The sequence below is a fragment of the Mastigoproctus giganteus genome, chromosome 2 (assembly GCF_048544385.1).
Source record: "Mastigoproctus giganteus isolate SK-2022 chromosome 2, ASM4854438v1, whole genome shotgun sequence".
NCBI lineage: Eukaryota > Metazoa > Arthropoda > Arachnida > Uropygi > Thelyphonidae > Mastigoproctus > Mastigoproctus giganteus.
This window is the reverse complement of record NC_143576.1, coordinates 150960798-150974635: the sequence shown is the minus strand read 5'-3', so window position 1 is coordinate 150974635 and position 13838 is coordinate 150960798. Positions and strand designations below refer to the sequence as shown.

At 36.9% G+C, this 13838-nt stretch overlaps 1 protein-coding gene across 1 annotated transcript in view; it reads right to left on the bottom strand.

Annotated features, from left to right (window-relative positions):
* Positions 1-13838, bottom strand: part of LOC150089661 (uncharacterized protein ZK1073.1-like) — a 505123-nt gene that overhangs the window by 114480 nt on the left and 376805 nt on the right. Inside the window, exon 8 of the mRNA XM_090389582.1 lies at positions 2641-2718. Coding sequence (XP_090245708.1) covers positions 2641-2718 — 78 coding nt within the window. The remainder of the gene's footprint in view (positions 1-2640; positions 2719-13838) is intronic.

Genomic DNA, 13838 nt, shown 5'->3' with positions numbered 1-13838 from the left:
GTGCAGCTTGTCTGGCATATCTGAGAGAATGTCTGTGACAACCTCAAGGATCAAATATAGACTGCTCCTAAAGCAATCCTTAGCACTGTGATGGATAGTATCTAGCTGAATTAGTGCACTTTTCCTGGCCAAGTCATAAATTGGAGCTTCGTAATCCAAGCGAGATGTGATTAATACCCGATATAGTCGAAGCAGAGTATATCGGTCAGCACGTTGATGAAGATAATACTCTGAGGATATTTAATTTTTGTAAGAAAATGGTTCTCAGATATGTGATGTGTTGTTAGAAGCTTAATTTATTGTCCAGGATTAGGCCAAGAATGTGATATTGGAAAGAGGTATGGTAAAATTTTTAAGTTGTCATTCAGGTCAGGGTGGATCTTATGTTTTTTACAGAAATGAATACAGTTGGATTTTTGTGCTGTTAAGCAGTAGCCATTGTGAGACATCCACAGCTTTATTTTGTTGATTGCGATCTGAAGCTCTCTCTCGATTAGAATTCATATTTTTAACTTGGCACAAAATCATGATGTCATCTCCATAGTGAAATAATACTACTGTGCTTGGAATATCACGAATAATATGTTTATTCTTATTAAAAAATAGAGTAGGACTCAAAATAGATCCCTGAGGAATCCCCTTCTCCTGTATATGAATTTTAGAAAGAACATTTAGATGACTAGTCTGAAAGATTCTGCCCTGGAGAAAGCTTTGAATAAACAATGGAAGCCTGCCTTGTAGTCCAAAGGTGTGAAAATCCCATAGAATATTGAAATGCCATGTTGTATCAAAAGCCTTTTCTAAATCCAAACTTATCATAACTTGGTGGCCATTTCTGACAAAAGCATTTCTGATGTTTGATTCTGCTTTAGTCATCATATCTAATGAAGATCTATTTTGCCGAAAGCCATACTGATTTTTATGCAAGATATTACATGACTCTAGAAACCAGGTGAAGAGCTTAAGAACCATTTTCTCCAGTGTTTTCCCCAAGCAAATAGTTAAGGAAATTGGACAATAACTAATCGGATCAGAGAGATCTTTTCCTGGTTTAGGGATAGCTAATACAAGTGAATGTCTCCAAGAGTAAGGATAAATATGTTCCTGAAAAATTCTGTTAAAAAATATTAGAAGAGTTTGTAAAGCTGTATCATTCAAGTGTTTTAGCATAATATAAAATATACCATCAGAGCCAGCTGCACTATTGGGAGCTCTGTTAAGAGATTCCTCTAACTCGGATTTTGTAAAAGGCTGATTATTGGGAAGACAAAGAGACTAGTGTTGAAATTTAACTTATGCCCTTCTGCTGCCTCTTTAATTTGTTGGAATGGAGCATTATATGAATTTTCTGCTGAAACTTTGCCAAAAGCTTCAGTGAAAGCATTTGCTATGTCTTTGGGAAAAGACAGTTCTTGTCCATTACAGATTAGTATAGGAGAGGATGACTGGATATTTGCCATTCAGAAGTTGGATTTTTCTCCAGATTAATCTAGTATCAGTGTTTTTTGTGATGCCCTTCGTGATGTGAACTGTATCTGTGAATCTTTTCTGGCTTTTCTACTTATATGTCATGCTTTAGCATTGAGTTTCTTATAATCAAACAAATAGGAGGCGGTATCTGGGCAAGTAGTTCATCAAAGTCTCTGAGTATATGTTTGGTTTGATGGAAGATGAATAGAAACAAATGATAAAATTATTTGATGGAAGATGAATAGAAATAAATGATAAAATTAAAAATGATATATGTCATGCTTTAGCATTGAGTTTCTTATAATCAAACAAATAGGAGGCGGTATCTGGGCAAATATTTCATCAAAGTCTCTGAGTATATATGTTTGGTTCGATGGAAGATGAATAGAAACAAATGATAAAATTATTCCAAGTTCTATTCGCACAGCAACAACTTCTAAATTAATTTAAGGGGATTTGCTTAGAAGAATTACTATTAGATACTAAAACACGTACACCTCCATGTGCTGCATTACTGTCGCATCTGTACATAGTATATATATATATATATATTTTTTTTTTTATCAAGGGTGTCACTTGTGCAGTTAAATATGGTTCCAGATTTAAATACATACATTTTCTCAAAATATCACTGACTTGAATTACTCAAGAGCAAAGTTACTAAAAACACACCCACATATGTTTGTCACGCAGCCCAACTGTTGTTACCTTTTACCTTAATAAAATAACAGTACATAATGACACTTAAAGGAAATATACTAAATTTCATAAAATTTCAATACAAATCCATAAATTATATCTTTACAAGTATCGCTAGTGAGAAAACATCTTTTAGAAGGATTAATATGCTAAACAAATGCATTTCTTTTATCTTCCTGTTGCTACATGCTGTTGGTCCCAGAGAATCATTGATGCAGCCCATTGGCCCTTCTGAATGCGATACTCCAGGTTTAGAATGTTAGTCATCAATATGTAGACTAGCTTCTGTTGAGACTATCTGGTTTTTGTTCCCAAAGATAGTAATTATAAATAAATGTATGAGAGATTTGGGAATAGCAAATGATGAAAGTTTGGTAGTTTGTATATGATTTACCTTTATTAATAAAATTAAGGTTTCTATATATATATATATATATATAATGTTGTGGGTGTATATATTTATATACATACCGCTCCAAATTTATGCAGCACAAGGTATTGTTCTGCAGAAGGGTTCATTCCAACATTAGTTAATTTCCAGTTCATGATCTGAAACAGTTAAACTTATTTATTTTAAGAAATACTCACCTTTTACAACTACATTTTAAGAAATAATCACCTTTAAAGTAAAAATTGGAAAAGATACTATATTTTCACTTACATTAAACATCTAATTGCATTTCAACAAAAGATGATTGCTGTGTTCAAGCCAGGCTATCACTCAACATAATTTACTTTTCAACAATGGGAGGTTTTGCTACTCACTTCCTCAGAAAAGAAATTTTATATATATAAAATCATGTATTGTTAACCAAACAAGACAGGTGCAATACAACATAACTGCGGCACCTCCGTAGCCAGGTGGGCAGGAGCAGCAGTGTGTAGTACACACTTCTTGATTAGACCGGGGTTCGAGCCCGTGACCACCAAATACAGAGGATGCGGAAAGGTCAGGGAATGACCATCGCATATCCCCAGAGCAATATGGCCTCTAAAAACCAAATAACAACAATAACAACATAAATGTTTTAACAAAATGAATAAAATAAACATTTAAAGAAGTTTGTTGAAATTTAAAATAGGTCTACTGAAGTTAGAAATTTAATATGAATGAGTCAAAAGCAAAATAAGTGGCTAAGCTTGACTGAGGTAATGATGAATGAAGGATCAAATCTGTTAATTCTGGAAAGTTTAGATTGGAAGAATAGAATTTGGCAATGAAGAAGGTCCCAGGTATTAATGAAGTCACACAAACAAAGTTTTGGTAACATTATTAATCACTGGTATATTAATGGGCACAGCCATTCTACTGCAGACCATTACATCACACTTGACCAGCCTAAAAGTATCACGTAAGAGCCAAGAATGAGTGGTATGTAGCATGTTCCATTAGCAGATTCAAAAGATTTTTTTCCACTTCTCCACGTTAAACTTGGCCTAATGAAGAGTTTTGTGAAAGTGATAGGTAAGATAAATTTGAGAGGATTTCATTACTTTAGTGAGAACTCTCAAGTGCTGAGTAAGTGAAAAAGGAAATCTTTGTGGACCTCAAATCATAGAGCTTCTGTAGGACGAAAGCTTTGAAAAATGTCTCGACATAGTAGTAAGGTAGGCTTTCAAATGGCTTTGTGGAAACCACAGGTCTCCTGAATACACAGATGGAGTTCAGAAACTGTTCGATGCATATAAAGAAATGGGATGTCAAGTGTCACTGAAACTTCATTTCTTACATTTGCATTTAGACATTTCCCAAAACTCTTTTTACAGTGAGTGATGGGCAAGGGGAATGATTCTATTAAGACCTTAAATTAAATGAAAAAACCACTACCAAGGTTTCTGGAATGTATATATGTTGGCAGAATACTGCTAGATGCTGTACCACATCATTCCAAGGTGTACCAAAGTAAATCATCCACACAAGATTTTTATTTTGTGCATATCTTTTTTATAATAGTGCTGTAATATTTTAACTGTGCGTGAAGCATATTAGGTTTAGATCTTGAAATGTAATTGTAATTAGTCTCATGCTTTGTAATGTGTGTATGTGTATGTTATGGGGGTTTAATGGCGCACGAGCTGCTGGGGCTGTAGTGCACCTATTCATAGAAAAATGATAAAAACAAATTTCAGATATAATCACTTCATTTTTTTATTAGAGAGATCTTTTAGAATTTATGATAGATTCCAATTTTTTTCAAAAAAGAGAAAAATTCGTTGATGTTTGCATCGTCATTAATAATATGTTTTAATGTCTTTGGTTCTCGAAATTTTTATAGGGAAAGGAGGATGGATGTTCTGTCCTGATGATAGTGAGGGCAGTCAACGAGAATGTGCTTGACTGTTAAATGTGTGTAACAGTGTGGACATTGAGGAGGATCCTCTCCTGTAAGTAGATGAAGGTGAGTCAGGTTCACTACTTCTCTTCGTACTGTTTTGGTGCTAGAGCGCCAAAGCTGTGCATCCTGTTTCAACTGATAAAGTTTATTATTGGTTTGGGTGTGCCATAGCTCTTTCCACTGTGCAAGACATGTTTGTATGATATGATTATAATCAGAGATTGGAATGAGAAGCGAAGGTTAAATCATAAGTTGATGGATTTTTGGCATTTTTGTCAGGAAGTTCATTCCCCTTTATCCCCGAATGCATTGGGATCCAGCAAGAGGTCACTGACTGATGACTTTCCTCAATTTGTAATAAGAGGTTTCCGATTTGTTTAACATAGGATGAACCTTGTAAGAAAAGTTTTGTATTGCTCTAATTGAGCTTAGAGAGTCAGTGTATACTATGTATTTTAAAGATGGGTACAGATTCAGGTTTTCTAAAGCTAATTTTATTGCACGAAGTTCTGCAGAGGAGCTGCTATACTCAGGTGGAATGGCAGCAGAAATGATTGTAGTGGGAAATACTGCTGCTGTTCCAATGGCTGAATGTGATTTGGAGCCATCAGTATATATTGGCAATAAAATTAGCATATTTCTGAATATGGCTTGCATGGAGTTGTTTCACGTTGAGTGACAGTAGGTGATTCTTTCTCCTACTTGTGAAGATAAGTATCGCAAGTTAATTGAGGAGGAGGTGTCCAAGGTGGATGAGAGCATTTCATTACTTGTAGCCTGTTGACATTAGGAACATTCCAATTCTGTGTTATTTCAATTAGGCATAAGCCTGCTGGTCTTATTTTACTGGGTTTATTTCTATAGAGGTTTTGCAGTGATGGATTAAATAGGTATGGCTCAATAGGATGTTGACAGCAACTTTGTATTTGGGTTGCATACTTAAGAAGTAGTGTTTTCCTGCGGAGGCAAAGAGGGGGCTCATGCTTTAATATATAAATTATGGGTGGGGGATGTCCTGAATGCACCAAGGGCAATCTGCAATGCACATTTGTATAGGATCCAGCCAGCATAGTATACTCTTTCAGGCAGAATCATAGATTGGAACACCATAATCCAAACGGGATCTGATCAATGCTCTATATAAAAGCAGCAAAGATGTACTGTCTGCTCCCCAAGACAAGGGAGCAGAAAAACTCTATGTTCAGTTTTTTGAGGCAGGAAGTATGCACAGATTTAAAGTGCTCAAAGAAATTTAATTTTCTGTCAAGCATTAATCCCAAGAATCTGATACTGTTAGTCACTGGAATGGTAAAGTTTGACATCTGAAGTTCAGGATCTGTATGTATTTTTCATTGATTACAAAAGTGGATTGCAACCGTTTTCTGCTAAGATAGATGCTAGCCATTGAGTCCTGCCCACCTTTGGACTTTATTCAAGGATATCTGCAATTGCCATTCAATGGATCTCATATTCTGAGAGTGGCAAGAAATGGAGAGATCATCTGCATAAAGATAGGTCTCAACTGTATTTGGAAGTTCTTTTGTGATGGAAACAAATTTAAGGGCAAAGAGAGTTGCACTCAGTACAGAACCTTGTGGCACACCTTCCTGTAAAAATGTCATGGAAAGCGAGTTGTGGTATCGAACTTGGAACAAATGATTCTGGAGAAAGTTCCTGATGAATATAGGAAGGTTGCCTCGTAGACGAAGAGCATGGAGGTCACTGAGAATGCCATGGAGCCAGGTAATGTCATATGCCTTCTCTATGTCTATGGAAACCAAAACAAGATGTTCATTTTTTACAAAGACATTGCGAATTGCAGACTCGGCCTTGATCATGAGATCAAAGGAGGACCTGTTCTTACGAAAGCTATGCTGATTATTACTCATTAGGTGTTGTGTTTCGATGATCCAAGCAAGTAAATTATGGATAATTTTTTCAAGTAATTTACTGAGGCAACTGGAGAGGGAAATTGGTGGGTAATTGCACAGACTAGTAGGGTCTTTTCCAGGTTTCAAAAAGGCAAGAACTGTGGTATGATGCCAAGAGCTGGGATAAATGTTTTCCATAAATATTCAGTTATAGTAGACCAGCAGTATTTGTAAATTTTTGTCACCAAGGTTTTGTAACATAATATAAGATATTCCATCTGGCCCAGCGGCACTGTTGCATGTGGTTTTAATGGCAGGTAGAATTTCATGATATTGAAGAGACTGGTTATACTGAAGGAAAACTGAGGTTCAAAAGTTGATGGCTCATTGTTCAGTCTTGGTCTTTATTTTCTGAAAATCCGGAGAATAAGTTGATGCTGCTGAAACTTGGGCAAAGGTTTTGCCATGTCCTCAGGAGCAGAGAGTTCATGCCCATTCCGTGAAAGAATTAGTGAAGGGGTGGTTGGAAATTTGCTGGAAATCTGCCTGATTTTCTTCCATATTAACCTGGAGTTAGTGTTTATGTTTATGGTAGATGCAAACTGAATCCAAGAATTGTTCTTGGCTTGCCTTTGAATGAGACGTGCTTTCGCTCTTAGCTTCTTGTAGTTGATAAGATTAGTTGTGGTTGGGATCTACGAAATAAATTCCATGCTTTATTTTTTAACTTCTTTGCTTTTGTGCAGTCTTCATTCCATTAATAGTTAAGGTGCCATCGGGACTGGGAATTCAACAATGGAATTGAACATTTAGCTACAGATAGTAGGTGTGAAGTGATTTAATCTGTGGCTTCAGCTATCGACTGTGTTCGTATATATTGCTCATCCAAGGTGACAACTGATTGAAAATTTACCCAGTTGGTTGTGTAGTGAGCAGATCACAAATAATCGGAAAATAGTCACTGCCCAAAGGATCGTCCATAACAGACCATTCTATGATTGGAAACATAATCGGGGAGTATACTGATAAATCGATTGCAGAAGTTTGTCCAGTTGGTAATTGTATGTGAGTGGGTGCACCAGTAAGAACATTAAGGTTTTTGCTTATCCAGAAAGGTTTCAATTAGGCAGCCATGTGTATCTAATTTTGTCGATCCCCATAAGGGGTGGTGGCCATTGAAATCACCCAAGAGACAGACAGGGGAAGGTAATTGCATTAGCAGGTTTTCAAGATCTTGGTAAGAGAAGGTATGACTTGGCGGAAGATAGACTGATACTAGTGTTAATGCAATCTGGGTTATCAAATGTATGGTAACAACTTCAATTTTGGTTTGCAAAACAATTTGCTTGGTCGAGATCTTTGAGCTGATCAAGATGGCCATGCCCTTGCGGGCAGCATTTGAAGTATTATGGTCTTGTCGATAGATGGCATAGTTCTTTATGTTGGCGGAAATTTGAGGAGATAGATAGGTTTCCTGTAGACGGAAACCAACCGGAGAGTAGTGGTTAATTAAGACTTGAATATCATTAAAGCTGCTACGAAATCCTCTACAATTCCATTGTAGAATATAAGGCATTACTGGTGTTTAGTAAAAGAAGCTGTATCTGACTGTTTTTTTTTTTTAATGTGGCTGGCTTGTGACGTTCAGGCTTTGGTTCGTCTTTATTTGAGAAGAGTGGTCGATCGGTGTCCATTTCTTCTTCCACATATATTTCTAAGATCGGTTCTTCCTGTCTGGATGAGTCAATTGTATCCACAGATGTTTCTTGGATATTCTTTTTTAAATGTGAGCTTCGATTATTCGATGTAGAAGCAATCACTGGGGAAGGAGATGTAGCTGGTACTGTAAGTGCAGTATTACTTGCCTGGTTCAACTGCTTAGGGATATTGGACTGTTGCTAAGAGGGAACAGCCCGAGCCCAGTCAGAGAATGAAGTGTTTGAAGGGACTGTAACATCAGTTTGGGTGGCCACTGATTGATATTTTTGCGCAGTACTGGCATATGTATGCTTAGTCATACTGGGAGCAATTACTTTCCTTGCTTCTTGAAAACTTACTTTATTTTCAATCTTATATTTGACAATTTTCAGTTTTCCATTTGTCACATGTCCTTGAATAAGCAGGATGGTTGCATTTACAGTTGGGACAGGCCATTTCTTTTGCTGAGCAATCACTTTCAGTGTGATCAGAGGACCCACAATTGGAGCAAACTTGGTTTCCACTGCATGCCGTTTGAGAGTGGCCATACTTTTGGCACTTAAAACATCTCAATGGATTAGGAATGTAGGGCCTAATGTGGCAAAGTAGATAGCCTGCTTTTAATGATGATGGTAGATTTGGCGTATTGAAAGTGAGAATAATATTCCTTGTAGGTGTGAGTGTATTGTCTTTTTTAGTAATAATCTTTTTCACTGCAATGACATTTTGATCTTGAAGCTCTTTACGTTATCTCCTTTTCCGTGACATTCAATAGATCCCAGATGGATATAACACCGTTAGATGTATTTAGGGTTGCATGGGGAGAAACCTTTACTGGAATTCAAGCAAAGTTTAAGTTTTAGCAGTTTCTCCGAATGTCCATGGTTTATTGTCTCCACTAGTAGGTCCCCTGATTGCAGTCTCTTGACTGTCACAGGAGACTTTTCAGGTGTTTCTGGATAAGAAACGGAGAAAGCTTACTGAGAGGCTGATCTGCAAGAATGCATTACAAGAAATGCAGGAAAATCTGACGCTGAGGAAGTGGTTTTCAACCTCTTGGATTGTGACATGTCATAGTCGTAATGTTCAATATCTAACTCTGGCCAAGAAGCTTGTCGGCTCTAGAGGCAGAAACATTTTGATCCATGTTTGCTACTTTTGGCCCTTCGCAGATTAGCTTTTCTGCCAAGGTTTCCAGCCCAGCAATGGGGAAGCAGGAGCAGTGTTTGGTGTGACCAAGCGTAAAGTAGTAAGTGTTAGTAAGAAATATAAAGAAAGATGGTTTTTCTTTTTTGCTCTGTACAAGAAATTTTGTAACAGGAGCTGTTATTAAATAAATAAATTTCTTAAGGACAGAGAATAAAAAGAACTATAAATTGCTCTTAGATAATCGCACTTTAAGCACAGAGAAAACGCTCGATCACAATCACTTGGCACCCGGGGCCATGCTTTGTAATAAAACTGTCTTTAGTATAGTTTCATCATATACAAAAACCACATAAACTAGGAAAAAATTTAGTATATATTTGAAATCGGCATGAAAAACTGGTTCAGACAATTATCTTTGATGAAAAAACAGTTTCATTTTGTTGACCAGTGTTATTAAGATATAGCACTGTTGTATCATGATATAATTGGTGTTCAACCTAAAGGTGGGCATGCAGGATCTTAGACACCTGCATGATTTCAGTGTAGTTATACACTTCCTTTACTCTGTTCACACATAACAGATAGAAGTTTGTTCCAACAATCAACCACCCGCTGGCTAAAGGCAAATTTCCGCACATCTGTTCTACAACTGTTTTTCCTCAAATTGACTGTCCCCTCAGGCGATTAATCTGGGCAAGAGGAAGAATCCCATCAGCATTCAGCTTGCTCAAACTATTCAAGGCCTTATACACCTCAATCAGATCACTTCACAGGTGCCTAGTCTCCACACACTGCAATTTGCATAACTTAAAGCCTTTCTTCATAAGAGCAATCCTTTGTTCCATTCACCAATATCGTTGCTCTTCTCTGTACTCATTCCAGTAGTTCTATATCCTTCCTAAAATGAGGCCTCCAGACCTGTACACAGAACTCACGGTGTGGCCTGACCATTGCCTTGTATGAGGGGATAATCACCTCCATATTGCTGCTAGAAAATTCCTATATATCATTGACAAGCCACCATGAGCTACTCTTCCAGACTGTCTACACTGCTCGGAAAACTTCATATCTGACTGCACAATTACCTCCAGGTCTTTTTCATTCTTCACTACCTTGAGTGTAGTACCACACAGTTGATTGTTACTCTAGGGTTACTGCTACCCATATGCAGTACTTTACATTTGTCAATGTTAAACTTCAGTTGCCATCTCTCAGCCCATCTGCTCAACTTTTCTAGATCCTGTTGCAGTAGCATACTATCATTAATGACCCTGCCAACTTTTATATCATCTGCAAACTTTGATATTAAGCCTGATATACCTTCATCGATATCATTAATATACAAAACACCAATGGGCCCAACACTGAACACTGGGGAACTTCTCCCACTCAACCATCCCTTTATCCATAGCAGCAATTTGCCTTTAATGCCATACTGTGCCAATTTGTACAGCAGTCTTCCATGTGCAACAGTATCAAAAACTTTCCTAAAATCCACGTATATGATATCAAAATTGTTTTTTGCAGTTCCTTTGTGACCATATCATAGTATCCAATCAAATTGGTCAGCAAAGACTTCCCCTTAAACCCATGCTGTGTCTGAACTAGAACTGCAGTCTTGTCTAGACGATCCTGCAGTGCTTCTTTAACCAGCGCCTCCATTAATTTCCCCAGAACTGAAGTTAAACTAACGTCTGTAATTACTTGTGTCACCCTTTGAGCCCTTGGACATCCCCTGAGTCTGGGCGCTTCCGTAGCCAGGTGGGTAGGAGTAGCAGTGCGTAGCACACGCTTCTTGATTAGACCAGGGTTCGAGCCCGTGACCACCAAATACGGAGGATGCAGAAGGTCAAGAAATGACCACCGCATATCCCCAGAGCAATATGGCCTTAGTTGCTAATGCTCCTAAAAACCAAATAACAAACAAACAATATGAGATACAGATGAAATGATACCTTTCACATTAGAGTTGATTATGGTGTATTTACACCGATATTATATAGATATAGAATCTTAAACTCTTAAAATATTATGCCTCGTTGCATTTAATTTTATTTAAATATGCTGATTATATACGTGGTGTATAAAATCCTAAACTTTAATTAAACGGTACATGTTTAGGACTTAAAAACATGAACCTATACAAATATTTATAATTCATTACATATTTTTTCTTGAATACAAACCCAAGAATTTGTTCATCTTCTTAATTAGATGAAAATAGTTCATAAAATTCATCGAACTTTGAATTCTCAAAAAGTAAACTTTTGAGATTGTCATTTTTTTATAGCAAACTGTATATTGAAACTTTTTTAAATACTGGTTACAGAAAGAACAATGTGTAATACAGTATTAAACAGAATAACGATGGATGGGTCAGTTACATATGGGTATTCAACGCCTCCAGTATACACAAAAGATCAGTAGGAGTGTTGTCATTGCCTATGCCCGAAGGATTTTATGTCATTACCCCTTCATCCTCTGACCTTATATGGTCATAATATCCTCAGAAGAATGAAGTAAAATAGTTATATAACCATGACAATTAAAAACTTTATCTGGGGACAGCAGTGAATTAACCAGAGTGGCACATAAGAAAATAAAACATAAAAGGAAGAAAAAAAAAAAAAAAAGGCATGTTATTGTATTGTAAAAACTGATATGTATTTCATATGCCGTATAGGCTTTATAAGGGCTACTAAGGGAATCAAAACCAAAGTGTACATATTTAAGAAAACTGGTCTTTTTCTTTTTTTTTTTTTTTTTTGGTAGTTGTTGGCGCATAGGCTTTTGTGGCCATAATGCACCTCCCAAGGTTTTTGTAGTGCTTTGATCCAAGCCCGAGGTGGGAATCGAACCCGTGACCTTTGGGTTGCCAGGCAGGCACTTGACCCACCCGGCTAGCCTGGTCGGCGAAAACTGGTCTATTCCACACAATGAATCAAAGTTTATACACTCCAGGTGTGATTAACTGAAGGTAACTTAAAATGAACCTGAAGCATTAATAAGACACATTAATCACAGGGAGTTGTAGGCTGTGTAGAGTTCAGTGAGGTAGTATCTGTTTCGTATTTTTTTTTTTTCTCTTCATAAATTTCGCGATAAGCAATCTTGAACCTTTCTTTCTATTTTCGAGAAAGATTAGGTGTTTTCATTCATTCCATCAAACATAGAGACCTTCCTGAATTTTACGAAACACTTCTGCCATTTCCTTTAATTTGAACTGCTTCTTGGGTTGCTCCAGTTCCTCAATGGGTTCGGCTCTCCCTTAACTCCTCAACTATTTGCGTGTTCAACTGGGCTAGGTCTTCTGCTTTTAAATCTTCACTTCATTTATCCACAAGCTCATCTACATCTTCGTTCTCCAGTAATTCTGGAGAATGAAGGACCAGCTGGAATTCTGGGCTAAGTTTACAATTTCTTTGAAGCCTTCATTGTTAAACTCGGAATTTTTTAGAAGATTTTTCCAAACTCCGCTCATATAAGTTGTTGTCATATCATTCCAGGCTCTTGAAATGTTACCTATTCCATCAAGGATGTTAAAGGTCTAGAGCAGTGGTTGGCGAAGGTAAAGAAGCCCACACAAGAAGCACGCAAAAGTTCGATGAAATTTACTGGTAAAAGTACTTTGCCGTAACGGCATTTGTATTGTTGCTCGCTCAGTAAACATACAGCAGGTGTTATCGGTCAGGAGTAGAAATTGAATCCCATGGTAGATTGAAACCCTCCTGAAGTGGAGGGGTAACCTCACCTTTTTTATTTAGAATTACTGGTGGGCTAGTGGATAAATTGTTTATTAATAAAAAAAAAATGCAAAGGTAAAGGAAAAGGAAGCCCACACGAGAAGCATGGCAAACTTCAAAAAAGTTTACCGGTGAAACTACGTTATGAACAGAACTTCCAATATGACTCTGTTCGTGATTCAGTTAGTTAATTCAATTAGCGATTCTAAAGAAAAAAGGTCAGGTTGCCCTCCTCCATTTTGGGAGGATTTCAAGCTCCCGTGGGATTCAACTTCTACTTCAGACTGATAACACCCACCGTCTGTTTACCAAGCGAGCAACAATACAAATGTCGTTACGGCAAAGTACTTTTACCAAACTTTTGCATGCTTCTCGTGTGGTCTTTCTTTACCTTAGCTCAGTGGTTTCAACCGGGATGCCACAACAACATTCTTGGGGTGCTGTGCAATTTGGGTTTAAGTTACTTAAAGTAATTATTATTATTATTTTTGAAATGTATACATTTATTTCATTATAAAAATGTGTACGGTATCCAGTGTACTGTATCTTTTTAATTTTCTGGTGCTCTATAATTAATCTTTATTTAGTGCCTCTATATAAAGAATAAAATTATTATATAGGTATATATTAAAAGGTTGAAACCATTTAATATTACCTATATAATATAGGTATATATTAAAAGGTTGTGTTAGGTATTTATTTTGGCTTAGGGGTGCTGTGAAAAAATTACTGGGACATTTAAGGGCACCGTGAACTGAGAAAGCTGTCTGTTTGGTCATTTGAATTTCTTTCTCTTAACACAAAATTCTACATAAGATGATCAAGATTTGCTCCTTTTATAAGGGGAATTTGAAAAGTTTATGGTCTGAGTA